General features: G+C 37.8%; 1 protein-coding gene across 8 annotated transcripts in view; it reads right to left on the reverse strand.

Moving 5' to 3' along the window:
* The window catches only part of LOC118022797 (zinc finger protein 30 homolog), a 66788-nt gene that overhangs the window by 35563 nt on the left and 13977 nt on the right, over nucleotides 1–17248 (reverse strand). Inside the window, exon 3 of one of the 8 annotated variants that reach the window (XM_035023621.1) lies at nucleotides 13726–15051. The exons of 6 other annotated variants lie outside the window; for them this stretch is intronic. In XM_035023621.1, coding sequence (XP_034879512.1) covers nucleotides 13726–15051 — 1326 coding nt within the window. Of the gene's footprint in view, nucleotides 1–10907; nucleotides 15052–17248 lie in introns of those variants that run through there. One more of the 8 variants, XM_035023618.1, reaches the window with a different exon arrangement.

Raw genomic sequence — 17248 nt, forward strand, 5'->3', positions numbered from 1 at the left:
ATGAATAGATTCCCATAATCAATGTCCCCCATCAGAATGGTACATTTGTTTATAATTGAACCTACATTGGTATGTCATAGTCACCTAAAGTATATTTTATAGTTTACATTACAATTCACTCTTGATGCTGTATATTCTATGGGTTTGGACAAATGTATAACTAAGCCCCAGAGAGTTTAAGTAGTTTACCTATAGTCTTCTAGTCAATACATGGCAGAGGCAGGATTTGAACTTACACAGCTTGGCTCCAGATTTAGCTTTCAATTACTACTGCTGCCTGTCAATAGAGGAAGCTGTCAGTATGAGTTTTTATGAGTCAGTAGGATATCTTTCTACTGTTTATCAAGTTTCTTTATTTGCTATGATCCTGAGGCTACCCTAAATTAAGTATTCTGTAATCCTATCACTTTTCTTTAATCCCATCTCTTCTTTTCTGTGAAGTCTTTATCAATATCATGTTGTTCATAGTTTATGTAGTGTAAGCCCTGATAATTGGTTTTTCTTTTTTGTAATTCAAGGACCTGACTTAAGCTTTGATTGCCAAGACATCCTCTTCTAAGACCTATCTTGGACATGATAAACAGCTAGCCGCCCCTCTCCCCAAGGCTCCTTTGTCTTAGAGATCTTGGTTGATTTCATTAACTGACCATTTGGGCCACTTGTTTTTACTCTTCCTGTGCTTTAAATTCTCATTCATAGGTTTTATTTTTTATTTTTTTTAAAGATTTTATTTATTTGAGAGAGAGAGAATGAAAGAGAGCACATGAGAGGGGTTAGGGTCAGAGGGAGAAGCAGACTCCCTGCCGAGCAGGGAGCCTGATGCGGGACTCGATCCAGGGACTCAGGGACTCCAGGATCGTGACCTGAGCTGAAGGCAGTTGCTTAACCAACTGAGCCACCCAGGCGCCCTCATTCATATGTTTTAAATTCACCAATAAAGAGTGAACCTGTGAGGTGATATCTCATTGTAGTTTTGATCTTTATTTCCCTGATGATGAGTGATGAGCATCTTTTCATGTGTCTGTTAGCCATCTGTATGTCTTCTTTGGAAAAATGTCTGTTCTTGTCTTCTACCCATTTTTTAACTGGATTCTTTGGTTTTTGGCATTATCAACAGTAGCCAAATTATGGTAAGAGCCCAAACTAATGAATATGCATTTGAAAACTATGAAGTGAAGGAAAGAAATATGATGCTATTAATGAGAATAAAGAACACGGGCCTACTTACAGCCAGAAGGGCAAGTATTTCTTTGTAAGAAATGTTTAACCTGGGCGCCTGGGTGGCTCAGTTGGTTAAGCAACTGCCTTTGGCTCAGGTCATGATCCTGGAGTCCCGGGATCAAGTCCCACATCAGGCTCCCTGCTCAGCAGGGAGTCTGCTTCTCCCTCTGACCCTCCTCCCTCTCATGCTCTCTGTCTCTCCTTGTCTCTCTCGCAAATAAATAAAATCTTAAAAAAAAAAAAATTAAAAAAAAAGAAATGTTTAACCTAAGATGAAAGGAAGAGAAGTCAGCCTTTTTCTGAACCCAAGACAGGATTCTTAGGAGATGTTATAGCCTCTAAAAAGCTGTATGAAATGGGAAAGACTATGGGCATATTTAGCATCTGAACAGAAGCAAGCATCTTAAGACAGTAATGAGGACAGGTCCTTCAAAAAAGGTCTTTAGGTAAGCAAAAGCCATATTATGTTCTATGGAAACATGTTTGGATTTTATTCTAAGAGTAAACTTTTATTAAAATTGTTAAAGGGGGATTCCTAAACTTTGATTTATATCAGAATCATCTAGTGAGGTTTTTAAAAGTTTAGATGCCCAATAACTCCTGTAGATTTGACTCACTTGGTCTGGGGTGGTACCTAAATAGCAGGATTGGTAAGAAGTTCCCCAGATGATTCTGATCCACACCTAAATTTCAGATCACCACAATCTTACATAATCTCTTATAGTTCTCCAAGCTCATATTGTTCTGATTTCAAGCTACCTAGCTATATTGTAAAGTTCCTTAAGTCATTTACTTCTGCTAAGAATTGTTTTCATTTTGTTTCCTATTTTTAAGATAGAAATTGTACATTTTGCTGGCTACTGGAAAATAATCTTTATTTGCTTTTTTGTTTTCTTTCAGGCTTATTCTCCAGGTATAAGACCAAAAAGTTACCTCCATAAAGGAACACTTATGAAATCAGTTTATTCTAATGGGAGATAAGAGAAAAAAGTAAAACTCTTGGTCTTTTTTTTTTTTTTAAAGATTTTATTTATTTATTCGAGACAGAGAGAATGAGATACAGAGAGCATGAGAGGGAGGAGGGTCAGAGGAAGAAGCAGACTCCCTGCCGAGCAGGGAGCCCGATGCGGAACTCGATCCCGGGACTCCAGGATCATGACCTGAGCCGAAGGCAGTCGCTTAACCAACTGAGCCACCCAGGCGCCCAAAACTCTTGGTCTTAAAGGTCTATTTTGAGAAATGAATAGCAGAGCAAAAGTGAGTTTGAGGGTCAACAGGGAACTGAAGGAAGATATTTTGTCAAATGAAAATTATCTATAGAAAAAATGTCAACACGTAGAAAACATCCATTTACTACGCTGAATTAAAGAATTCACAATAGCAGTAAATCTTATGAATATAAGGAATGTGGGGAAACTTTTAGTTGTGGCTCAGATTTTGCTCAACATGAAAAGATTCATTCCAGTGAGAAATGTTATGATTATAGGGGCGCCTGGGTGGCTCAGTCGGTTAAGCGGCTGCCTTCGGCTCAGGTCATGATCCTGAAGTCCTGGGATCGAGCCCCGCGTCGGGCTCCCCGCTCAGCGGGGAGTCTGCTTCTCCCTCTCCCTCTGCCTGCCTCTCTGCCTACTTGTGCTCTCTATCTGTCAAATAAATAAATAAAATCTTAAAAAAAAAAAAAAAAAGAAATGTTATGATTATAAAGAACACGGACATACCTTTAACAGTGTCTATCATCTTGCCCTTGGGCTGCCTGAGTGGCTCAGTTAAATATCTGACCCTTGATTTTGGCTGAGGTCATGATATCAGGGTTGTGAGATCCAGCCCTGTGTTAGGCTCCACATTGGGCATGGAGCCTGCTTAAGATTCTCTCTCTCCCTCTGCCCCTCCCTCACCTCTAAAAAATAAATTAATTAATAAGTACATTAATTAATTTAGGGAATTTATACTTCTGAGCAAAAATATTTAGTAGGAACAGAAAGGACAAGACAAAATCAGCAAGGATATAGAAAAACTGAACACCATTAACAGGATATAATCAATTTTTATGGAACACTCCACCAAGAACAGAATATACACATTCTTTTCATGTGCTTGTGGACCATATGCCAAGATATACCAATTAACAAACCTTAAAAGAATTGGAATAATACAGAATGTGCTCTGTGACTGCAATGGAATCAAACTAGAAATCAACAGCAGAAAAGTAACAAACAGGAATATCTCAAAGTATTTGGGCACTATGCCTGTTTCTAAGTAATCAATGGGTTTTAAAAGGAAGTCTCAAGGGAAATTAAAAAAAAAACACATTGAACTGATGAAAATACAACATATCAAAATTTGTGGAATTCAGCTAAAGCAGTGCTGACAGGGAAATATATAACACTAAATGCTGGCATTAAAAAAGAGAAGTTTCGGGGCGCCTGGGTGGCTCAGTCATTAAGTGTCTGCCTTCGGCTCAGGTCATGATCCCAGGGTCCCGGGATGGAGCCCCGCATTGGGCTCCCTGCTCAGCGGGAGGCCTGCTTCTCCCTCTCCCAATCCCCCTGCTTGTGTTCCCTCTCTCGCTGTGTCTCTCTCTGTCAAATAAATAAATCTTAAAAAAAAAAAAAGAGAAGTTTCAATAATCTAAGAACCCATCTTAAGAAACTAGAAAAATAAGAGCAAAATAAAACCAGAGCAAGCAGAAGGAATCAAATGATATAGATAGGAGCAAAAACCAATGAAACTGGACAAAAACAATGGAAATCAATGAAACAAAAAGCTGATTTTTTGAAAAGATCAATAAAATGAACTAATTTTTAGCAAGATTGACAAAAAAAGGAGACACAAATTACTAATAAAGGAAAGAAACAAGGGATAGCACCTAGGCATCCTGCAGACTCAAAGACATAAATATAAGAAAAACAACTCTACACAAATGAATCTGATTAAGTAGACCAATTTAATGAAAAAACAAACTACCACTACTCATTATGAAATAGATAATTTGAAGAGCCCTATTAAGAATTGAATTTAGGGCACCTGGGTGGCTCAGTTGGTTAAGCGACTGCCTTTGGCTCAGGTCATGATCCTGGAGTCCCTGGATGGAGTCCCGCATCGGGCTCCCTGCTCGGCAGGGAACCTGCTTCTGCCTCTGACCCTCCCCCCTCTCATGTGCTCTCTCTCTCTCATTCTCTCTGTCTCAAATAAATAAATAAAATCTTAAAAAAAAAAAAAGAATTGAATTTATAATTTAAAATCTTCCAAAAATGAAATCTCCAGGCTCAGATGGTTTCACTGAAGAATTCTACAAACTCTTAGATTTCCATGTGATCAGCAGTTGAACTACCAGACATTTAAAGAAGAATTAACTCCAATTATACACAATCTCTTCTAGAAACAGTAGGGTCACTTATGAACCAGAGTAGTAATGTTAACAAAAGCCAGTGTTCATTCTATGAAGCCAGCATTAACTTGATACCAAAACTGGACAATCAAAAAAATAAAACTACAGATCAGTAAGCCTCATGAATATGGTTGTAAAACTCCCTAGCAAAATACTAACAGGTAGAATTAATTGCAGCATATAAAGAATTATATTCACCATGCCAAGTAGGTTTATTCTATACATGCAAAACTGTTGAAAATCAATGTGATATTAACCGACTAAAAAAGAAAATTACTTGATTCTATCACTTGATGTTGAAAACATATTTGGCAAACTTCATAACTCATTCATAATAAAAAAAAAAAACAACTCTGAGAAATAGGAATAAATGGGGAACTTCCTCAACTTGGTAAAGAATATTTACAAGTCTACAGTTAATATCGTACTTAATGATGAATGAGTGAATACTTTAAGACTGGGAATAAGGCAAGGATATCCAGTCTTACCACTGCTACTTAGCATAATATTGGAAATTCTAGTCAGGACAATAAGGTAGAATAGGGATTAAAATACATACAGCTCAGAAAGGAGTACCTAAAACTGTTCCCTTTTGCAGATAACATGATGGTTTATACAGAAAAATCCCAAGTAACATATGAACACCTAGAAACAAGTGGTTTTAGCAGGGTCACAAGATACTGGATCAACACACAAAAATCTATTGTATTTTTATTTACTAGCAATGAACACATGGAAACAAATTAAACATACAATATCATATACAACTGCTTCGAGAATTAAATACTTAGGTGCAAATCAAAACAGGTACGGCACTTGTGTGCAGGAAAATACATGACACTAATGAAAGGAATCAAAGATCTAAATAAAGGGAGAGATACTCCTTGTTCATAGATTGGAAGTTCAACATAGTACAGACGTCAGTTCTTCCCAAACTAATATACAGAATTAAACACAATTCCTATCAAAATATCAGCAAGACTTTTTATAAAACATTCTAAAATTTATTTGGAGAGGAATGCCTCTACCCAATTTTAAGGTTAACTACATAGCTAATAATGAACTGTATGTAGTGGCAAGGACTGGATATATAAGTCAATGGAACAGAACAGAGGATAAAGAAATAGCCCCACACGAGTTTGGCTGACAGGTTTTTGACAAAAATGCAAAAGCAATACAATGGAAGATGGATAGTCTTTTCAACAGACGGTGGAGTAATTGGATATATATAGGCAAAATAATCTCTACCTGAATCACATCATGTCCAAAATTTAACTCATAAGAATAGTAGATTTAAATGTAAACTGTAAAAGTATAAAATTTTTAGAAGATAACATGAGAAGATATTTTTGACCTAATTCTTGGTAGTGGCATGACATCACACATGACACCAAAAACAGGATGAAAAAGAAAAAATGAATATATTGGATATCGTCAATATTTAAAATGTTTGCTCTGTTAAGACACCGTTAAATGAATGAAAAGCTATAGACTGGGAGAGAATATTTGCATACCAACCAGAAATCCAACAAATCCAGATAATTCAACAAATGACTCATATCTAGAATACATAAATCACCCTAAACTCAACAGTAAAAAAAAAACAACAAAAAAATATATTTAGCAAATGGGCAAAAGGCATGAAGAGATACTTCAGCAGAGGATTCGTGGATGACAAATAAGTACACGAAATAATACTCAGTATCACTAGCCATTATTAAAAAAGCAAAATTAAGACCATGGTGAGAAATTACTACATGCATTATTAGAAAAGCTAAACTTGCGGCACCTGGGTAGCTCAGTTGGTTAAGCATCTGCCTTTAGCTCAGGTCATGATCTCAGGGTCCTGGGATTGAGCCCCAGGGCGGGTTCCTTGCTCAGCAGGGAGTCTGCTTCTCCTTCCCCCTCTGCCCCTCCCCACCACTCATGTGCTCTCTCTCCCTCTCTGTCTCAAATAAATAAATAAAATCTTTAAAAAATAATAAAATAAATATAAAGGACATTAAAACAGCAACAACAGGAACGCCTGGGTGGCTCAGTCGGTTAAGCGTCTGCCTTCGGCTCAGGTCATGATCCCAGGGTCCTGGGATCGAGCCCCGCATCGGGCTCCCTGCTCTGCAGGAAGCCTGCTTCTCCCTCTCCCACTCCCCCGATTGTGTTCCCTCTCTCGCTGTCTCTGTCAAATAAATAAAATCTAAAAAAAAAAGGCAACAATAATTATAATAGCATGGTATTCTATGCCATTTTCCTGTCTCTGTACATACTAGATTTACATATAATAAGTATTTATTTATAAATATGTATTATACATAATACACATATATAGGTATTTCAGAAGCAGGCAACTGGAAACAATGATGAGGGAAGAAATTGTCCAATAAATAATAGAACATAAAAATTGAAGTTTTCAAGCCTCAGTTGATTACTCCCCTTGACAAGGCAGGATGATATAAAATTACATACCAAACAGAAATCTATCAGCAAATTAATAATAATATATGATATAAAGTTAATGCTTGAATACTATGATGTAAAGCTACATGATAAGGGAATAAGAAAGGGAAGAATACAAGGCTAAGCAATCACATGTTCATAACAAAATGAGGAATACTCACATTACATTCCTCATTTCTATAACTGGTCACATGATCATGGTTCTTTACCTGGTGGAGTGACATAAACTTCATGCTTCAAGGGTCTGGGTCATCAGTAGTCCTGACTGGAAAGGGTTGTTTGCCACTGATCTTAATCACAGGGCCATAGTAATACTAATAGACACCCTAAGGGATCTTCTGTATTCCACACATACTCTTCCTTACCTCCACTGTGGAGGAGTAGCCCAATTTCTCCTTAATAGTCAGGATTAATGGCCCCAGCCAACACTGTAACTCTATTCTTTGCCTGTTGAATCAGAGGTATGAGGAAGCCAAAGTGGCTGGGTGGCAGTATTAACTTTCAGTTCACTGGAATTATTGTTGTGCCTCCTGATGGAAACAGTCCGCCTTCTGGATCTAAGACCTCCAGGCCAGCAGGGCATCAAGTCATGGGAACAGGAAGCAAAAATTTTGCTAGTGGGTCAACGGGGGTAATAGTGAGTGGTATTATTCCCATTTCCACCTGTAAAGGAAAACCCACAGTTTTCCCCTACTATGTGTTTCTTCCCTTTTTGTCTCCTTTACTACTCATACAGAACACTCACTTTTGACACTTCTGATCACCAAATGTGTGGGCCTTTTCCCCAAGTAATTCTCCACACCACCTGGATGTATTACAATTTAACGCAATTCTAACACTATCTGCCTGGAGACAGTATCATACCACAGGCTAAAGGTTCAGTCCCATAATACTGCTCCCCTCTTTAGATGCCAACTGCAAGTAGTAGGTGTCCAAATTACCCACAACTTCTGTCCGATTTGGCTACAAATTTAATGTTCCTATGACCTTCTCCTCCATTTCAATTAATTTGCTAGAGTAACTCATGAAACTCAGGGAAACACATTTACCAGTTTATTAAAGGGTATGATAAAGGATACAGATGAAAAGCCAGATGAAGAGATACATAGGGTAAAGTCTTAGAGTAGAACTTCCGTTCCCATGGAATTAGGGTGCATCACACTTTTGGTGGGGATATGTTTGCAACCTAGAAGCCCTCTGAACCCTATAGTTTGGGGATTTTTATGGAGGCTTCATCATTTAGGCACAATGGATCATTAACCCCATTTCCAGCCCTCCCCACTTCGCAAGAGAAGGGAAAGGGGCTGGGCTGAAAATTCCAAGCATCTAATCATGGTTTGGTCTTTTCAGGGGCCAGTCCTCAACTGGAAGCCATCCAGTAGCCCACCCAAAGTCGCCTCATTAGAACAAAAGGCACTTCTATCACCCAGGAAATCACAAACGTTTCAAGAGCTCTGTGTCAGCAACCAGGTCCAAGACCAAGTATTAGAACAAGAGATGCTCCTAGTGTTATTACTTGGGAAATTACAAGTTTTAGAAGCCCTGTGCCAGGAACCAGGAGCAAAGACCAATATATGTATTTTCTATTATCTCACACCACTCCTTGACTCCCATATCCCTGAATCTTGGATATTGGAGAAACAACCATATATCAGATGCTGATTCAGGGCATATACAGACTTCCAGAGAATGCTGCCTCAGCCTGCAACGTTTTGATACCCAGCTGGTGCTATAACTGAGTCTTCAAAGTGTCATTCCATCATTTTACCAGGCCAACTGCTTCAGGATGATGGGAAACATATGACCAGTGAATTTCATCAGCATGGACCCACTATTGCACTTACTTTGCTGTGAAGTCAGTTCCCTGATCAGAAGTAATGCTGTGAGGAATACCATGACAGTGGATACGGCATTCTATAAGTCCATGGATGGTAGTTTTATCAGCTTTGCATGTAGGGAAAGTAAATCCACATCCAGAGTTTCTATTCTAGTAAGATTAAGATGCTGCCTCTTCCATGATGGTCTAATGTAACCAACCTGCTTCCAGTAGCTGGCTCAACACTCCAGGGAATGGTGCTATACTGGGGAGTTCAGTGTTTGTTTCTGTTGCTGGCAGATTGAGCACTCAGCAATGGCCATAGCCAGGTCAGCCTTGGTGAGTGGAAGTCCATGTTGCTGATCACAGGCATAATCTTCATCCCTGCCAAAATGACCATTTTGTTCACAAGCCCATTGGACAATGACAGCGGTGGCTGGGGAAAAAAGTCGTTAGCCACAGAACAGGCCATTCCATCTACTTGATTATTAAAATCCTTTGCTGAGGTCTCCCATTTATATGGGACACGGGTATCTTCAATTTTTTTCCCTGATTCAGAGAGGTCTATCCACCTATCTCTTCCCCAGATTTCACTGCCCAAATTTCCAATCATCTTCCTTCCACTATAATGCCAAACACTGTATCCATTTCCACACTTGTTCCCCGGATTTGTCTGTATAAGTTAGAAAACTCAAGTAGTTCTTTTCGACTGTAGCACCCCTTCCTCATGGGTCACACTCTGCACTGCACTTTTAGGAGCCTGCTAGGACTTGAGTCTAGTGATAGGTCTGCAAACAAAAGGGGGTGGTTGTGGGGGCTTCTATTGCCTTGCATGGCCACTGCCTCAACGGAGGTCATTACAGTTTCTTTAGGCAATGCATAGTTAATTCCATAAGATGGGAATATAAAGGCTGATGCCACTGTGGGTGGGGATGCCACTGCCACGAGGAGTGGAAAGGCCACTTCTGCTGATGAGGCTGCTTCCACTGGTAAGGAAGACTCAGAATTTAGGAGCTCAATGGCCCAGCTACATCAGAGCCTTCCCACTTGTCCCCATGCCATCTTACAGGATCCCATTCTTTCCCAATCAATGCCCTCACTTTATTTTTTTTTTTTAAGATTTTATTTATTTGACAGAGAGAGACACAGTGAGAGAGGGAACACAAGCAGGGGAAGTGGGAGAGGGAGAAGCAGGCCTCCCGCAGCGCTCTATCCCAGGACCCTGGGATCATGACCTGAGCCGAAGGCAGACACTTAACGCCTGAGCCACCCAGGCGCCCCATCAATGCACTCACTTTAATAGCATTTTAACACCAATTAACTATTCAGCTAAAAATTTTCCAAATACCTGTTTCAAAAATCCCATTGTTAAGTCATTTCTCTCTTCTTACATTTTATTATAATCAGCCAGAAGGAGCCAAGCCACACCTTCAATTTCATTACTCACAAGTTCTACTTCCCACAAAACATTACACGGAACATAATTTCACCAAGTTCTTTTCACTTTATAAAAAGAACTGCCTTTCCTCCAGTTTCCAAGAACATGTTCCTCACTTCCATCCGAGACCTCATCAGTACTGCCTTTACCATCCATATTTCTACCAACATTCTGTCAATAATGTATTCTCTAAGATTGAAGTTTTCTTTCAGCTCTTTCTTTTCTAAGCATCATCAAAATCACCATTAATGTCCTTATTTTTTGCATGCACCTAAAAACTCTCCCAGCCCTTACCTATTATTCAATTCCAAAGCCACTTCCACATTTTTAGGTATTTGTTACATTAACACCCCACTTCTGGTACCAATTTTTGTCTTACTCATTTTGGGCTGCTATAATACAGTACAATAGACTGGGGGGTTTATGAACAAATTTCTCACAGTCTTTGAGGCTGCAAGTCTGACATCAGTGTGCCAGCATGGTCAGTTTCTGGCAAGAACTCTCTTCCAAAATAAAGACTGCCATTTTCTTGTGTCCTCACATGACAGAAAAGTTTAAGAGAGCTCTCTGGGATCCTTTTGATAAGGGGACTAATCTCAATCAGGAGGGATCCATCATCATCACTTAATTACCTCCAAAAGGCTCCACTTCCTGTCATCACATTAGGGGTTAGGATGTCAACACATGAATTTTGAGGGGACACATTCAGTCCATTTCAAGGCCCAAATGGTTTCACTGGAAAATTCTACCAAACATTTAAATAATAGTGATTCTACACTACCTCTTCCAGAAACTGAAAGGAGGCAATACTTCAAAACCCATTTTACGAGGCCTCCATCACCATGTTAGCAAAATGAGGCAAAGACAGTTGAATAAAAGAAAACTACAGGCCAGTAATCCTCATGAACACTGATGCAAAAATCCTCAAAAAAAAAAAAAAAACCTCAACAAAATATTAGCACATCACAGCAGTCACAGCAAATCCAGCAATATATTTATGCACTACATATATGTGAAGTATGCACTACAAACAAATGGAATTTATTCCAGTGATGTAAGGCTTGGTCAATATTTGGAAATTCATGAAGATAATCCATCGTAACAGAGGAAAAGAGAAAAATCACATTTTATTCATTATATCAACTGGTGCATATTTCAAGTAGAATTTCAAGGATATATAAAGGGTTCCATGGCAGTGTTTCCAGACAGCAAAGTGTTTTCAGAGTTATGATTGGGCCTGAGAGGGGAAAAAAAAATCAAATATATGGTACTGTCCTGCAAATGTAGTCTCAGCATAAGGATGAACGTTATTATCCTTTCTGTGATACAACAGGGCTTCTAAGAATTTCAGTCATTTTTCCACAGCAGCCTCATAGGGAGCCCAATACAGAGAAAAAAGCCTGTTGATCTTTTGTCTGAGTGAACCCTAATAAAATTCGTTGAAAATACAGTTTTTAAGACAAGTGTACTACTTGCAGCTCTGCAAGCTTGAACTTAATGGGACAGATGCAGTACAGGGTGAAAGAGCCTTGGGATCCCAAAACATCTACGAGCTAAAAACAGTCTGAGAAAACTACTCAGCTGCAAACACACGTTACCTGTGTTTCATGAGAGGGGCGGGAAGCATGACTCAGGGTAGAACCAAGACCTCAGTATTCAAACATGCTACTTGGGGGCAGAAAGACACTGAAATTGGGTTCTGTATTATGTAATAATGCAACCCACTGAATATCACAGCAGAGAAATGTTGGGCGAAACAGATTATATTACATTCTTTTAAAAAAACTAAATCTTCAAAACCTCATGTGTATTTTACACTTACCACCATTTTAATTCGAACTAGCCACAATTCAAGTGCTCAATTTTGAGTGCTCAACATACTGCTGGCAACTATCTTATTAGACAATGAAGGTCTATTCCACTAATTTCCATATTTGGTTGTAGTAATTGCTTTTTAAACTCATTCTTTAAACATATGAAGTACTGTGGGACAGGCATGATAACAGAGGTAGCAATAGGTGAACTAGATAAAATCTGGACCCTCAATTTTTATTTCCCAAATATGGTATAGCATACTTATCCAACTGAGCCACCCAGGCGCCCTGGTATAGCATATTTAATATCCCAATGTGCAGAGCTTTGACAACATCCACAAATTTTGGTATGTAGTCATTTTAAAAAAATCATTTACTTCAATTGGGTTATAATTCCATAGCTAATTTTATCTTTAAAATAGTATTACGGGAAAACTGAAATACATAAAAGTAGAGAAAATAGCAAAAACAAAATAAACAAAAACCATGTACCCAAGACTCATCTTACCATTACTTTGTATCCATCCTTATTTTCCTTTCACATGAGCATTTTTAAAAAGTTCCAGACATCATTATCATCTTGTGTATAAACTTACCTTTTTACATAACCACGATGCTATTATCACACCTAACAAAAACATAATTTTTAAATATTATCTAATACTGTCAATACTCCCATTTCCCTAATTGTCATAAAAATGTCCTTTTTACATGTTTGTTCAACTTGTGAATCTAATTCATTGCATTTGATTGGTATGCATTTCTTCAGACTCTCTTAATATCTGAGAGTTCCGCCTCCCCTTTTCCAGTGCCATTTTACTGTTTGAGAACCCAGGTTATTCCTCTTGTAGAATTACCCACATTTTAGATTAGTTTAACTGCTTCTTGTGTCATGTTCTTCTGTTCCCTAAATTTTCTCTAAAGTGGAAGTTAGATCTTGATGCTTAGATTCAGGTTCAATATTTTTGGGCAAGATGAATAAGCCTTATTGTAACACATTAGGGGGCACAAGGTGTTTTTTCCTATTTTTCATGAGATTAAAATCGATCAGTGGGTACCTACACTGGTCTTAACCTTTACTGAGAATTGTGCCTAGATCCATTATTTCAGTGTGTGCTGCAAAACTCTAACAAAAGAACTTTAACTCATCAACTTCTAGTTGCCCTAAAATACAGTTCAAGAGGAAATGCAGGCTAAATGACTTTCCTTTCAATTATCATTTTTGGAATGAGTAGTGTCCTAGCAACCTCCGTATGTATATTATACAGATGGGAAGAAGATGGGAAGATAGAGGTGATATAATAAGATCAAAAGCTCTTCTATACTTACTCCTTTAAGAGTTTCTTTCTAGAACAAGTTTCCTGAAGTTTAACATGGTTTTTAATGCTGAGGAAAGGCTTCTATAAATTCATGAAATTAATATATCCTTTCCTTCAAATAAAACCTCTTATTTAGCTTAGTTGTAAGCATGAAGCAAAAGGGATTCCTATATTCAAAAACTTCCCCTAGAATTTATCTTTTAATGCCCCTTAACACAAAATTCACAGTGGAAGGCTTTCCTATAATTATTTAGTTACATTATGAATTCGCTGATGGTAGGTAAGATGGGAATGTTGTCTAAATGCTTTTTTACATTCCTTACATTTGTACGGTTTTTCACCAGAATGAATTCTCTGATGTTGAATAAGGGATGAATGAAGTCTAAAGGCCTTTCCACATTCCTTACAGTCATAGGGTTTCTCACCAGTATGAATACTCTGATGTTGAGTAAGTTGTGATAGCAGTCTAAAAGTCTTCTCACATTCCTTACATTTATAAGGTTTCTCACCAAAATGAATACTCTGATGTTGAGTAAGTTGTGAGAACAGTCTAAAGGTCTTCCCACATTCCTTACAATCATAGGGTTTCTCTCCAATATGAATACCCTGATGTGAAATAAGTTCTGAGTAACGACGGAAGAACTTTTGACATTCCTTACATTCATAAGGTTTCTCACCAGTATGAATTCTCTGATGGAGGGTCAGATGATAACCACGACTAAAGGTCTTCCCACATTCTTTACAATCATAGGGTTTCTCACCAGTATGAATTCTCTGATGGAGAGTGAGTTGTTGTCTCACTCTGAAGGCCTTTCCACATTCCTTACATTCATAGGGTTTTTCACCAGTATGAAGTTTGTGATGTACTCTGAGGCCTGTACTACACAAAAAAGCCTGCCCACAGTCCTTACATTCATAGCACTTCTCAGCAATATTAAGTCTCTGATGTCGTGTAAGGTGTGCATACTGTCTAAAGGTCTTCCCACATTCCTTACATTCATAGGGTTTCTCACCAGTATGAATCCTTTGATGGAGATTAAGTTGTCCTCGCACTCTAAAGGCCTTCCCACATTCCTTACATTCATAGGGCTTCTCACCAATATGAGTTCTCTGATGTACTCGAAGATCTGCACCACATGTAAAGATCTTTCCACATTTTTTACATTCGAGGAGTTTGTCAGAAGTATGAATTCTCTGATGTCGACTAAGGTGGGCACACTGTCTAAAGGCTTTTCCACATTCTTTACATTCATAGGGTTTTTCACCAGTGTGAATTCTCTGATGGAAAGTAAGTTGTTGGCGCACTCTAAAGGCCTTCCCACAGTCCCCACATTCGTAGGGTTTCTCTCTATTATGAATTCTCTGATACAGAGTAAGAGATGTGAGTTTTCTGTAACTGGGCATTTTTTTCACTTGCCTGAAATATCCCTCTTGAGGACCTTCTTGTCCCTCAAACTTTTTATATTTATAATCTTTTCTGATAAAGGAGTCTTCAAGGCCACAACTTCTAATTCTTCTCATTATCTCCCACTGAGATAAATTCATTTCATAAATATCCTTTTCTTGAAATAACTTTTTAGTGTCATATCTGGATTCTAAATCTGAAAGAAAACAAGATAAATACATGCTATCTTCTTATTCTAGAAAAAGTAAACCAGCAAATAAAAACTTTATAATAGAAAAAAAACGATAGAAAATAAAGCTCAGTTGAAGTAAATGAGCTAAAAATCTCTAAAGTAATCATGTATTTGGGTGCAGATCAAAGTCTGAGAATGTTCACTTAAATTTTTAAATGATTACTCCTTTTAATCAGAATAATGTACAAACATCTTACCATGAATAACATGGCTTTTGTTTACCATATCATCTCAAGTCATTGTCCCCTTTGTTCCCTATATTCCTATCCCACTAACCTCCTTTCAGCTCCTAGAATATGTAATAATCTTTCCATTTCTTAGCACTTTTCACTGGCTATTAAATCTCCCAGAACTGCCAACTTGCATTCTCTACATAGTTGGGTTCCTTTCATCCTTTAGGTACCATGTTAAAAATCAGACCCATGCTGACTTCATCTAATTTATATCCTTTACTTTCTATCCAAGTAATTTGTTCCTTGTTTCTTAACACTTTTTCAATTTTGTTGTTACATACATATTCATAAATTTTCCTATTTTTTTATTCTCTTTATTTTCTTACCTTAAACTTTCCCAAGGGCAGAAACAATTCATTTATCATTGAATAACAAACCCATGGCATATAGTAACTATTAATTATTAAATTCTCATAATTAGTTAACATTTTTTGCATATGTTCCCTTGCTGCTAATCTTATACCTTATTACACTGATTAAATATTTTTTATTACTTCCTATACAGATGGGAAACAAAAGCACATCTAAGCTATCTCAAATATATAAATGAAAAATGGTGATTTCTTTACAAGTGATTATCTTTCCTATTGTCTACTTTCACTTAGGTATCTCCACTACAGCTCATTTTCTACTTTGCATAGTCATGAGTAAACTCTGTTTGCACAAGGTAGTGAGAGGTTCTACTTAGTATCTTTATTTCAGTTTATATAACTACACACATCTATGTTACAAATACTCAACCTGTTGTTCCTTCATACCCTTCTCTATATTCTCCCAAAAGTCCTCAAAGCCAATGCCATTTAGGTTCTACCTAGGGAGTATTTTAGTGATTTTCCAGGCATAATAATGAGTTTATATCATAGTAACAAGCTAATAAAATTCTGAGCAAAGAGATTTTTCTCAAATGTATATTTTCTCAAAATTTTTACAATAAGAGTTCACTACTTTTCAAAAAGAAAATGGTATTTTTAAGAACCTGTAATACAGGAACATTATTTTTAATATGCCCAAACTGGAAAGAATCCAAATGTTCATCAGAATTACTATGCAAATTAAAACATATTGTCACAACACAATACTGTATAGCAATGAAAATGAGTAATCTACAAGTACACGCAACAGCACAGATCAATCTCACAAACATAATGATGAGTAAACAAAGACAAACATGAAAGAATATATACTGTATAGTTCCATTTTTATGAAGTTTGAAAATGGTAAAAAGCTGTTAAAAGTCAGGATAGTGATTGGGGCGCCTGCGTGGCTCAGTCGTTAAGCTTCTGCCTTCGGCTCAGGTCATGATCCCAGGGTCCTGGGATCGAGCCCCGCGCATCAGGCTCCCTGCTCGGCGGGAAGCCTGCTTCTCCCTCTCCCACTACTTGTGTTCCCTCTCTCGCTGTCTCTCTGTCAAATAAATAAATAAAATCTTAAAGAAAAAAAAAAAGTCAGGATAGTGGTTAATTATGGTGGGGAGGAAAGACTGGAAGGAATTAGGAGGGATCTTCTAATATCCTAGCAAACCTTTATTTCTGTGCTAGTCATATGGGTGTGATTACTTTGTGAAAATTCAGTAAGCTGTTTGCTTATGATTTCAGGTTTTTTGGTATGTATGTTTCAATAAGTTTGTTTAGAAAAGGATATACTGGGGCGCCTGGGTGGCTTAGTCGGTTAAGCATCTGACTCTTGATTTCAGCTTAGGTCATGATCTCAGGGTTGTGAGCTCAAGCCCTGTGTCAGGCTCTGCACTGAACGTGGAGCTTGCTTAAGATTCTCTCTCTCCCTCTGCCCTTCCCCACCCCAACCACATGCACATGCTCTCTCTCTTAAAAAAAAAAAAAAAAAGGATATGTTAAAAACATTAAAAGGCAATAATGATTTAAACAGTGTATATAAAATATGAGCAGAGACAGGTAAATGAGTATTTCCTT

The sequence above is a fragment of the Mirounga leonina genome, unplaced genomic scaffold (genome assembly GCF_011800145.1).
Source record: "Mirounga leonina isolate KUSES-001 unplaced genomic scaffold, KU_Mleo_1.0 Mir_177, whole genome shotgun sequence".
Taxonomy (NCBI): domain Eukaryota; kingdom Metazoa; phylum Chordata; class Mammalia; order Carnivora; family Phocidae; genus Mirounga; species Mirounga leonina.